This window comes from Panthera uncia, chromosome D2 (genome assembly GCF_023721935.1).
Source record: "Panthera uncia isolate 11264 chromosome D2, Puncia_PCG_1.0, whole genome shotgun sequence".
NCBI lineage: Eukaryota > Metazoa > Chordata > Mammalia > Carnivora > Felidae > Panthera > Panthera uncia.
This window is the reverse complement of record NC_064818.1, coordinates 53769677-53782444: the sequence shown is the minus strand read 5'-3', so window position 1 is coordinate 53782444 and position 12768 is coordinate 53769677. Positions and strand designations below refer to the sequence as shown.

Here is a 12768-nt window from a genome sequence, read left to right as displayed (position 1 = left end):
AAGTTGATGTAAGTCATTTTAACTGGCCAGTGTCATGGTTATTCTTAGTGGCTCAGTCTAAGCCACTAAGATTATGGGACTTAACCTTGAAGGTCATTGACGGGAAGGGAGGGTCTAGAGAGTGAAACATGGAAGGTGATTCCAAGTTGGAGTTGGTTATAGACCAGTAGGGGAGGACAGACAGAAATAGGTAAGTGTCATAAGTGTGGTAGCTATTATATAATAGGTGTTGGCACGAGGATGCAGGCTGTGTGGTTATCAAGTTGTCCCCGCAGAGACCTGGAGGTGTGAAGCAGCAAGGCCCTGTTAGGGTGACTGCAAGGTGCTCACTGCAACAAGAGTGGAGGGTGGGCAGCCAGAGGTGGCAGGAGCCAAAGGAAGGCCTGAAGGTGGATGGTAAGGTGTGGTGTGCCTGAGTTCGGGTAAAGATTTTGGAGAAGGGCCACAAGGGATTTTAAACAGCTGCTAAAAATCGTAACATTTTTAATAACCTCCAAAGAACTCAAAGGTGCCTTCTGGGTGGTCAGTGATGTAGGTGAAGGAGTGAGCCACCAGATAAGAGTGCTGCTTTATTCTGGAGGTTCTCTCCCTGCCCTGGAGGAGATGGTGTTGATGTGTAGTGGCCTACAATGGCAAAATGAGCAAGTGGCCTGTGTGGAGTAGCTGAGGCTAAAACTTGGGGGTTGGGGAGGGGTTTGAGAGCTGCTGCAAGAGAACTGGATTGCTCTGGGTGTACAGAAGTAGAGGGAACGAGCTGGGTGGAGGACAGACATCTGACTCAAGGGGGGCAGGGGGGTGCGCAGGAACTTGTATCCACTTGGAGGTTTTCCACAGGACCAGAGCTATGGGGGAAGAAACCCACAAATAATTAGGAATGTGACCATGCAACTAAGCTGGGCAGCTTTAGCTTATTGTAAAACCTTTTATTTTCAATCTACCACTAGTTTTCCCATGGGATTTAAGTTTAAAAGTATGTATATTTTAAACATTGTGTGAACCCAGATTAGAGTTGAATCTATAAGAGTAGTGAGTGAGGTCAGGAACTATAGAACTGAGAAAAATTAACCATCCCTTTTCAGTTCCTATCTAACCTTTCAATACTGTGATTCAAATGTTCTGTTGCTAGTTGTTGGTTGACAGCCATAGGCGCATCATGACAAGCCTTCTGACCTAAAACTGTGCGGCAGGCCCATCCAGGAGGACCAGTGTCTTCAAACTATTTGGACTGGGAGTGTTGGTGAGGAGACCTGTTAGCTACTCACCGGGTGGGGATTAGAAGCAATAAAAGCTCACAGCCTCAGGGCCTGCACAAGAGGTCTCCTGGAATGTCTACTTTCCAGAGGAATTCCTGCTAATGAGGAAGCCAGTTGGCTGTTTGCCTAGTGCCATCTGGAGACCTGGAAGTGTCGCAGAAGTTTGTGAGGCTTCTTAGATGTTGACTTTGTGGACTCATCTATTGACAAGTGCTGACCTTCACTGTGTTGGGAGCATGGAACAATGGCATTGGGTTTGACTCCTTCCAGCATTCAGGCAGAAATGCCATTCAACCCCTTCCCACACCTATTGCCTGTTTAATGGCCACTTGGCCTTCTCTGCCATTTGGTAGCATGCGTTCCTCCCAGATGTCTTCCACTTGTGAGTTCCTAACTAGATCTTCTTGGCCAATCTGGCTCCTCTCTGTGTGTGCCCATTTGATGATGAAGCAGGGTCAGCTTGGATTTCTTTTTTAAGGGCCAAGACAAAATATCCAAGAGCCCGCATACAGTGGTTCATTTCTACACCTTTACTGGTTTGAAGGACTTGTAATCCCAGTTAATAGATAAGAAGGCAGGTTACCATAATGCAGGAAATTCATAGTCCTGTATAAAGCCTGGCTCTGGGCTCCCTGTCAGCTATTTTGCCATTAGTGGCTGTGAAATCCTATGAAAACCTCAAAGGAAGTTGCGTTCTTTTTTTTTTTTTTTTTTTTTTTTTTTTTTTTTTTTTTTTTTTTTTTGCTCGCAGTGAGGTTCTACTGGGTGTGATGCTGAAAAATCTTTACACATTGGTGTGTTTTACTTCTTGATTAGGCCAATTTTGCTTGCATTAAAAGGTCTTTGAAATGCCTCATGATAATAGTACCTTGTATGTCTATAAATCACAATGGCTCAGTTCTGACAGTTTTTTTTACATTTAAGGTATAATGTGGCATTGGGTTTCAAATATCTCTTGATTATTCTCCTAAATTATTTGGGCATATGTTTTTAATTGGCAAAAAAATAACCAGACTTGAGGAGTTGGTCATTTTTATTCCATCAAGTTAATGGTGAGTGGCTTATTTAATAAAAACATGTCAGTAATTCAACACAAATAGCACGTACAGCTGTTCATTTGTCAATCTTTTGGCCTGTATGAAGCATCTTAAACTGTTTTGCTAAAGGATAGGGTCACCAAGAGGGGAAATCTGTCATTTTGAATAATTCTTCCCCAAGGCACCCGTATCACCAGCCGCTACTGTTAGGTGAGGTGGGGTGCCGCAGCCAGCGCCCGTCATGGCCGGACGAGGGATGTTGAAAAAGCTGAGAGAATCGCAATCTGTGATTTTTTTTCCCCCCTCTGAGCTGAAAGCTCCCGGACAGAAGATTAACTTCATTCTTACAGAGAAACGATTGTCCGAAAGCACCCAGCCAGTTGGTAGCGACGCGGACCGCTCACATCGGGTTCGTGTGCTCGGAGCCTTAACCGCCGCTGCCTGCCTTCGCCCACGTGTGCATCGGGGAGTTGTAAAGTGAGTTGTGAGGCTAAAACGAGGCGGGAAGTCCAGCCTTGATCGTCAGAAGCAGCGTTCTCCGGGGCCGGAGGCCGCGGTGGCGTCCGGAGAAGGGCGCCCTCGGCTCGGTGGGAGCTCGGCGGGCCCCGGGCCCTTGCCTTCAGCATCCTCACCTCGCTCCCCTTCCTCCGAAGTTGCGGAGGTGCCGGGAAGAGGAGGGGCCTCGCCTCGGGCGCCCGAGTGATTGGCTGCCCGGGGCCCCTGGCGAGGGCTGTGTGGTCCAGCCCGGGTGGAGAGGGGCGGAGCGGCCACTGCTCCAACCACCGCCACCACCGCCACAGTCGCAGCCGCCGCAGCCTCGGCCGCCGGGCAAGTAGCTCTGAGCGGCGGCTTGCTGGGCGCCCCGACGCGGACCCGGGCGCCGCGCTCTGCTCGCTCCGCGCCCGAGCCATGCCGGGCAGCCGCGCGTAATTTCCGTGCCCCGGCCGCCGCCGACCTGACCCTGTGCACGGTCCCTGGCCCGAGCCGAGCTTTCCGTGCACGCAAGCAACTCCCTCGGTCTCCGCCGGCCCCTCGCAACCATGCCCCGGGCGACTGCTCTCGGGGCCCTGGTGTCACTGCTGCTGCCTCTCCCGCTGCTGCTGCTGCTGCTGCTGCTGCTGCCGCCGCTGCCCCGCGGCGCCGGGGGGCTCGCGGAGCGCTCGGACGCCGCCCCGGACTACTCGGCGCTGGAAGGCGAGGAGGGCGCGGAGCAGCAGCTGGAGCATTACCACGACCCGTGCAAAGCCGGTAGGTGCCGCGGCCGCCGCCGGAGAAGTCCGGCAGAAGTTTGCCTTTGAAATGCAAATGAGTGGTGGGCCAGCCTGCGCTGCCGTCTGTGGGGCGGGTCTCCCTCCCCTTCCCCCGAGATTCCCCGGCTCCCCGGGAAAACAATGCCACTCCGGCTGGGACGTCCCGGCCGCGGGCCTGCGGCGCGCCCCGGGTGACGGCCGCGGGAGCGTTCCCACAGCGGAGGAGGGCGGGCGCCCCGGCCGTCTGACAGCCAGGTGCTCCGCACGAGCCGCTGCCGGACGCGCGGGGCTGGGCGCGCCGCTCCCGGGCTCAGATGGAGCCGCGGCCCCGGTTTCCCCGCGTTTGCAAGTTGTGCGCAAAGTTTCCCGACATCTCGTGCCTGCTCTTGGGAAGAGAAGAAGAAGAAGAAAAAACAAAAAACAAAAACCGGAAAGCTGCACAGCGGGCAAAGGGAAAGTGGTGGCCGAGGAAGAACGCGCGTGACCCGAGTTGCCGAAAACTTCCCTGTAGCCCCCTGAGCGTGGTCCGGGCCTGGGGGTCGCGGAGATGGAAGCCGGCAGGTGCTCTAATCCCTCAGGAAGCGGCGCCCCGGGACGCGCGGGTCTTTTCTGGCGCACGTTTGGTTCGGGCGCCGCAGCTCCCTTCCCGAAGCCACCAGCCGGCTCGTGTGTCCCGAGGGGCGTGGCTTCCGAGCCCAAGCGCTCGGGGCCTCAGCGCCACCGGGGCCAGAGCGCAGGTTCCAGGGAGCCGGCAAGTCTGGGGAGCTCCGGCCGCCGAGACAGAGCGGTCCTCACTCTCCTGAGAGATGGGCTCGGAGGCCCGGCCGCCGGCCAGCGGCCAGCGGCCCGCAGAGATGAGCGCACGGAAAGGAGAGCGCGGCCTCCCTCCTTTCCTAGCGCTGTGCTCGGCCGGGGCTGGGGCCCCCCCGGCGGCGGGGGGGGGGGGGGGGGGGGGGGGGGGGGGGGGGGGGGGGGGGGGGGCACCGTGGCCAGCGGCCCCACTCTTTCACTCCCTGAAGACCTCTGGTAGCCTCAATTCATTGGGGACGGTAATTATAGGAGGTCTCGGGTGATTTATGGGAAAATTCTCTGCAAATGGAAAAATGAGGTGGTCCTGTAATTATTTGTATTGTTACTACAGCGGCTGTGGGCTAGGCTGGGGGTCAGACGGGTCAGCACTGGGTGAAGTCTGGGGAAAACCAGGTTACTAGGAGGCTGGAGGGCCGAGGGGTTGTGAGACCTGAGAATCTCGTGAAGGTTGAAGATCAAACCAGGCTTGAGGGCCCTGGTCTTACCCTGCAGGAATACCCCTCCAGAATTCCCACCTATTCCTGTACCTGGTGGGGCCTCTGAGTTAGGAAGGTGGGCAGAAGCGTTGGGTCATTTGAAAACATATCAGCAGGTAGCATGTCCCTACCGAGGTCTCTCAGTTCTCACGCCACCCAGCTCATGACCAGGGAGAAGGGGCTCTGGAGCACCGGTGGAATGGTGGTGGCCTTGCCCTGAAAAGAGAGAGACACTGAGGCTGTGAAAATGGGATGGGTGAATCAGCCATCCCCTGGACTTGTCAGATCCTGGACTCTACTGGATGTGTGCTGGGGGATCTGGGAGGCAATATGGGTGTGGGCGTCTGGGGCCTGGACTGGGGAAGCCATCAGACTGCTCAGGAATGTACTGAGCACCTCTGGTATGCTGGGTGCTGATCTGGGTGCTGCAAATCTGGGTGAACCAGGCCTGGGTCTGTCTGTGAGAGCTCCCCGGCTCCCAGTCTCGGCCTTGTGGAATAACCCTAAGGCAGATTTGCCTCTTTGGGGCCTCATTTTTCTCCAATAATTTTGTAGAAAATGCCAGATAACCAGGACATGCGTGTTCCGTGACTCTTTGCAGACAGGATGGGATGGGCAGGCAGGGCTGGAAAGTAGAGGATCTTGGGAGCTTGGTTTCAGCCTGCTCCAGGCATGTTCCACAGCCATCCTTGATCTTCACTTTGCCTTGGCCTCTCCTTAAGCTGTACTCATTCTAAGAGCGGCCAGAAGAGGGCGATGGCAAGGGAGACCTGGGGAAAAGGTCGCATCTCTGGCTGTCCGTGCTCCTGGAAATTCCCTGATCTAGGAAAAGCCCTCTGGAAGGACAAAAAGCATTTCGCCAGGGCATTGAGACCTCAATAAAAGGACATGCCTCTCAGCTCAAGGGGGCACACTGCATTTCCTGGGTCCACATTTAAACCAAATTATTAGGGGCGGCCTCTCACCCTATCCCAGTCAAATCCTAACCTCCTGATTCCTCTGCCAAGAAGGGGGGCTTCAGGATTTTGAATCTAAAACACCTCCCACCTTCCTGTTCTCGAGTGGGGGTCCCCACTATGCTGCAGACACAGAGTGCATAGAGGAGAGTCTTGGATCTGATCCTGGTCTCTCAGGAGCTGAGTTAACCTCAAACAAGTCCCCTCCTCTTTGGGTCTCAGTTGCTCACCTACAGGACAAGGTGGTTAGATTTGTTAAGGTTGCAAACTGACAGTCCCAGGGAGCTGGTTCTCTTGGTCCACAAAAGCTGTCTTGCCCTGTGTGCACTTCCCACCTTGTGGGTATTTGAATTTGTGCCCCTGGTTCCTTCCTACTTAGTGTTCTGAGGTTCTGTGACTTTTGCTTCCAGCTCAGTCTCTCAGAGGCTGACCAAACGGGTAAGTGTTTCACAATTTACTATTTTACTATTTTCCATGTCACTGCTTTTAACATTTTCAAAAACATTTTTACCCTTTTAACATTTACGAATTTTATCATTTCCTCTGCCATTTACAAGCTTGTGTGACCTTGGTCAAGACACATATTTTCTCTGTGCCTTATTGTCCTCATTTATAAATGAGGATGATTCCTAATAGATTAACATGCTTAAAACAGTGCCTGTTATACAGTTAGATTCTTTTTTTTTTTTTAATTTTTAAATGTTTATTTTTGAGAGAGAGAGAGAGAGAGAGCGCAAGTCCAAGAGGGGGCAGAGAGAGAGGGAGGGAGACACAGAATCCGAAACAGGCTCCAGGCTCTGAGCTGTCAGCACAGAGCCCAATGTGGGGCTCAAACTCATGAACTGTGAGATCATGACCTGAGTGGAAGGCAGACACTCAACTGACTGAGCCACCCAGACACCCCTACAGTTAGATTCTTTACAGACAGGTTTTCTAGAAACTTGAAAGAAATCTTCCTGTGGACCTTCAAAGCAAGTTTGAAACTGTAACATTTAACAAATAAACAATCTACCTAATGCTGTAAAAAAGGATGTTTTCAAATCAGATGCCCGTGGAGTGGGAGTGTGTGCAATCCTCCTGGCCTGGGGCTAGGGAGGTATGCTGGTCTTTCTGGGCATGGTCTCTGCCTGGCTCTGCTGTTTTGTTTTTCATCTTAAACTGTAAGTGGGGCCAAGGGTTCAAATGATAGTGAGTTACAGGACATGCTCTCAGCCACCATGCTTCTGAGAACAACCTTTGCAAAGCTTCTGAGGACTTCCCTGCCTGCTTGCCCTCGTCTACAATTCTTTAGCTGGATTCAGAACCAGAAGGCCTAGGTCCTTTTCCCTTTTACTCTCTGTGTGGCCTTGAGCAAGTCACTTCACCTCTCTGTGCCTCAGTCTTCTCATCTGCAAAATGGGGATGGGAATAAACCACTTGCCTTGTAGGGCAGACCTGAGGCTACTTGTAGCTGGATTCCTCAGACAAGGACTTGTGTGTTGCTGGTTCATTTGGGAGGTGATCCCAAGAAGCAGGAAGAGTAGAACAAGGAAGGAGGAAATCCAGCGAAGGTAACTGCTTTCATTGATGGAGTCTTGCACGCACCAGGACCTCTACAAAGCTTCCATAAAGTCTCCTCGAATTTCCTACCCATTCAAGAGGGGGTTGGAACATTTTCTCCAAAGGCTGCTGTCCTTCACCGTTTGCTCCCTGTTCCTTTGATTCCTGTGTTAAAAAAAACCACTGAAACTCAGTGGTGTAGAACAACAACCATTTTATTGTTTTGGTGATTCTGTGGATCAGGAGTTTGGAAGGGGCAGCGCAGAGGTAATTTGTCTCTGCTCCACAGTGTCTGAGCCTCTGCTGGGAATACTTGTAGGTTGGCAGTGGGGAAGGGGGTGACTTGACAGCTAGGGGCTGGAATCATCTGGAGCCTCTTTTGGTCACAGCTGGTGCTTGGAGCCTGGCTATCGCCTGGGACCTCAGTGGAACTGTTGGCCAGAACACCTACAAGTGGTCTCTCCGTGTGGGCTAGTTAGGCTTCCTCAAAGCATGGCAGCTTGATTCTAAGTGCACGCATCCCAAGAGAACCAGATGGAAACTGTGTTGCCTTATGTGGCCTTGCCCCAGAAACCGCCTATCATCATTTCTGCCATGGTCACAGCCTTCACAGATTCAAGGGGCAGGGACATAGACCCACCTCTCCATGGGAGGAGTATCAAAGTCACGTTGTTAGAAGAGCATGTGGGATGCAGGCTATTGTCACAGCCAGTCTGGGAAAATAGGACTTGCCACGCTCCTCCAGGCATTAACTTCCCGGTACGGCCAGCCTTCGTCTGCACGTGCTAGTGCCGCGGTCAGACAGATTCAAGTTCTTAAGCAGAAAAGTGGGGAGGCATGCAGCGATGCATGGAGCTGCCTCGAGTTAAGCTGAGGGTACGTGACTCAGATCGCCAGAATTGTCTACGTGAAGCTCAAACCGTGGGAAAGTGCTTTGTAAACTGTAAAGTGCCGTATAGCCTTTTGGATTTATTAAACCCAAGGAAACTGGCTGGCAGCCAGCTTTACTTTTCAGCCGGTGGCTTGATAAATGCCAGCGCCTTCCTCCCGGCTCTATGTTGACATATGGCAAAATGTATATTGCTACATAAATAAATATAGTCAGTGGCCCCTGATGGCTTATGGCTGAGGAGCCAGTGGTGAGGGTGCTGGCCTGGGAGCTACTCTTTCCTCATGAGGAAGCCTGCAACCCCTCCCCACCCTTTCAGACCTCACCTCTGCTCGGAACGTGGGGCCCTACTCTACCTTGTCTTTCTCTCCCAGACACAGTGGCCGTACCAGTCAGGCCCTGATTTTCGGGGCCATCCGGAGCCCTCGAGGACAGTACACTCTGGGGCAGCTGTTGCCAGCAGCCCTCACATTACTGATGCGAGGCCAGAATGTCACAGTCTGTGAGGTCAGGGACTTTTGTCTGCTTGAGTCCCTACCATAAGCCTAGTGCCTCGAGCAGCGCCTGGCACGTCGTAGGTGCTGGTCAGTATTTGCTGAATGAGGGAATGATGATTTTGGCCCTGTGTGATTGGGTCTACGGCTGGAGGCACCTCCAAGCTCACTGTCCGCCTGGGAAGTAGTGAAGCAGACCCAGCCCAGTGGGCTGCAGCCCTCCTAAAAGTGCTCGGGGAGGAGTTGGGGGATCGTGGGGTCCTGGGAAGTGCTCCCCTCCAGAGCTCCCCTCCATCCTTCATGGCAGAGGCAGGTGCCCTGGTTTCTTAAGCACAGTTGTGAGGATTCCGTGGTGCCTTGGAGGCCTGTCTCCCTGGCAGACCCTGTTCCCATCGCCCTGGCACCCCTGCTCTCTCCTGTCGGGCTCCCACCGCCATGGGCCACACTCAGGGGAGGGCACCTGGCCTTTTTACAACTTTATTTTCATTCCTATTTGTCACGATGCCCCTTTATCAGCAGGTGCTGATTTGATGGAGTCAAAATATTTCAGGGCTGTATCGAAATGAAAGTTAATTTTCCCACTTCTCCATGCAGGAGTGATATATAGCTCATCTCTGTTCCTAATATTTCACCCCGCAAAGTGCACTGGGGCAGGGCCTGAGGTGGTTAAGAGCATAGGCTTTGACACCTGACGGACCCGGATTCAAAATCTGCTGCCTATGCAGGGCTCTGTGACCTTGAGTAAGTTACTTAACCTCTCTGTGCCTCAGTTTCCTCACTTGAAAAGAACTGCTAATATTCACTATTTAGGGTTGCTACAAGGATTAAGCGATTCAGTGTTTGTCAAGTGCTTAGCTTTTGGTACAGGCAGGTGTTCAGTGTTTGATGTATACATTATTAGAGCACAGAGTGGTACTCACAGCTAGTTTTTGAGTTCTTTTGTTGACATGCTGTAGAGGAATTTGAATTTTTGTAATAAATGAACAATTTAATTCAGGTGGTATAGTCAGGGATTCTTAAGGTCAGATCTGATAATTACTGATAAACAGTGTCTCCTAAGTAATTGAAGGGCGAATGTTACGGTATGTGAGTTATAGCTCAACAAAGATTTCTTTAAAAAGTAGAGAAGGTGAGGACGAGCCAGGGCAGAGTTGGGGGAGGAAAGGCACTGTCTTGGCCCCTGAGTAACTGTCATACAGAGACACAGCAACTCAACCAAGCAGGCGGAGAGAATGTGGCCATCGGATGCCCAACAGAACCTAGAGGTCCCAACGGTGGCTAAGACTCAGATTGGGGCAAGCAGCATCTGGGAGAGGGAGGCCAGGAAGGGGCCCCGTTTGGATGATCATGTTCCAAGAGTTGAGTGATAGCTAGAAGACCACCCCACTGATCTTTAGCCTGGCCCCAGGAATAGACAGGTGGCTGTGTCAGTTCCCATTTTGCATAGGGAGAAACCGTGCATTTTGTCCAGACCTTCGATGGTCCTGTGACTTCCAGCGTTGTCTTTGTAGACAGAGCTCAAGTTCTGCAGACAGAGAAGTCCTCAGTGGCATCGTCCAAGGTGGATCCCCAACTCTGACATCAGTGGAACCCATTGTTTTCTTCTTTGTCCTTGCCAGTTGTACAGTGATCGGTGTCTCACACCCTCTTCTGGAATGGCAATATGGGTTGGGAGCGTGCCCTTTAATCCTCTGTCCAGTGAGACAGAGAGGAGGAGCAGGGCAGTAGTTGACCCACGGAGCCATTCGCAGCAGCCCCGGATCTGCAGGGCACCCACCAAGCACAGGGCCACGCACTGGGCATGGTGATCTAAGTGTCAGTTGGACCTAGCCCTGTCCCTGGGAGCGTCCAGCTCAGGGCTGGGCATGGCCTCCTCAGCAAGAAGATGCTGCGGATGGAAGCTGGGTGTAGAAAGGTCAGCAGCATTCAGTAGCACCTCCTGTGGTCAGTTTGGGACCGTCGCTTCTCACTGCTTCTCCAGCCGCTCTCATGACACTAACCGGCTGGGGCGGGCTGCTCCCCAGCCTGTTGGCTCTGCACCCAAGCTTTGGAGACAGGCTGACTTAGGTTTTCCTTCTCATCTCTGTCACTTAATAGCTGTGAAACCTTGGGCAAGTCTCACGGTCTTTAAAGCCTTGTTTTCGTCGTCTCTATAATGCGATTAATACAAACTCCTATTTTGCAGGCTTGTTGTTATAAAAAAGGCACTCAATACTGTGCTTAGCAAATGGAGTCATTCAATAAATATGAAATATTACAGTAATTCTGTGGCCCTGGAGAGCCTGCCATGTGCAAAAAGTGTGTGGATTAAATTGAGTCATGTGAATAGCACCACCACCTTCCATGCTATGAGAGAGCAGACTCGAGAGACAAACTGCCCGGGTTCAGATCCTAGCTATACCACTTAATGCCTGTGGCACCCGACGCAACTTCTTAAGCCCTCTAGACCCCAATTTCCTGGTCTATAAACTGTGGATACTAATATCTACCACATAGGGTTATTATGAAGATGACATGTGTTAATATAGACAAAGCCTTAGAATAGTGCCTGGAACATGGCAAATATTCAGTAAAGATTGTTTTTATTACTATCATCCCACAGAAACTTAGCAAGGTTTCCAATGGTAGGAAAACGAGTATTTGAACAACTGATGCCAGACAATGATGTTTCCAGAGCTTTACGTTTCCTGATGATGCTGATGCTGATAGTTCCTCCATATCCAAAAACCTTGGTCTGAAAACAAATTTGCCGTGAAGGTCATTGGCTTCCCTGATGTTAGGAGTGGGGTGTGGTTTCATGCCCTGCAAGCCAACCAGGTGTCTAGGCCCCACTGAGAAGTCCGCCCCTGACTGCTTAGAGATTGGTGAATGGTATTGGCTGGGGCCCCCATTCAGCCAGTGGCTCTCTCTGGCCACTCTTCTTTCTAAAAGCATCCATTCTTCCAGATTTCAAGTAGCAAGCAGGATCTGGGACCACACCACACTTGATGGTGGCACAGTCCTTCTGCCATGAACACCTACTCAAGCAATCTGAATAGAGGATGTAACTTCATTGATCCCCAAACTTTTGCCTTCTTACCTCTCACCGTACTTTTCAAGAGGAGAACTACAATTATATTAATCTTCACAGTGGTTACAACATTGCCTTAGAACTTTGGACCATCCATACCTGATGGTTTTCAAAGCTCTTTTCCCTCTCCTCTCTCCATTGGTCTCTCAAGCTGCCAGGAGATGATCTGAGCACTCACAGAAGATGATCTGGGCTCTTATGATCCTGTGGGCGTTGGGAGATGTGGTCTGGGTGCTACACAGCGGGAGAGGCTGGGCTGGGGCCTACATGGAACACTGAACTTGTAAGCGGTGGGGCCAGGGCCTCCCACCCCTGTTGTCTTCTCTAAGCACATGGCCGCTCCAAACCTGGAGCTGCTCCCCTTCTCCTGAACCCTTCCACACAGTCAACAAGCACCTCTGTGCTGCCTGGTCTAAAGGTCACGTTGGTGCACTTGTTCCCCAGAGCACCATAGCCCACCACCTTCTCTCTGCCTTTCTCTCTATCCTTGGCTGGGACTCCAACAAAGATGAGACAGTTCTGGCCTTCAAAGTACCCTGAGTCCCAAAGCACAGGGGAGAATGGTACAAGGCATCTGTCCCTCTCTGTTCCTCCATCCGTTTCCCTGAAGGCCCGGGGCAGTGCATGGTGTCAGGTCGGTTGAGGATGATGGGCCCAGCCACTCTCCTCACCCGAGGGAGAGGACTTAGATGGCCCATGTTTCCCAAGGAGGCTTTGGGTGAGTGGCCATCCGGGTCGCAGAGCAGGTCAGTGAACCATCATGTTTAAGACACTGTTTTTGGCATCAGTCAGCCCATGTCACGAAGCCTGCCTCTGTCCTCATTACTTGTGTGGTTTTGACTAAGTTCTTTACCTCTCTGAGCCTCAGCTTCCTTATTTGGAAAATGGGAACGATATGAAAGCCCATCATGTAGGTTTGTTTGAGGATTAAATGAGGCAGCGAACAGAAGTGTTTTGTGAGCAGTTATTGTTAGTTCTTCTCCTTGCTGTGATT

General features: G+C 51.9%; 1 protein-coding gene across 1 annotated transcript in view; it reads left to right on the top strand.

Moving 5' to 3' along the window:
* The first annotated feature begins 3069 nt into the window (after positions 1–3069).
* Positions 3070–12768, top strand: part of TLL2 (tolloid like 2) — a 122211-nt gene continuing 112512 nt past the window's right edge. The window contains exon 1 of the mRNA XM_049646453.1: positions 3070–3538. Coding sequence (XP_049502410.1) covers positions 3331–3538 — 208 coding nt within the window. The 5' untranslated portion in view covers positions 3070–3330. The remainder of the gene's footprint in view (positions 3539–12768) is intronic.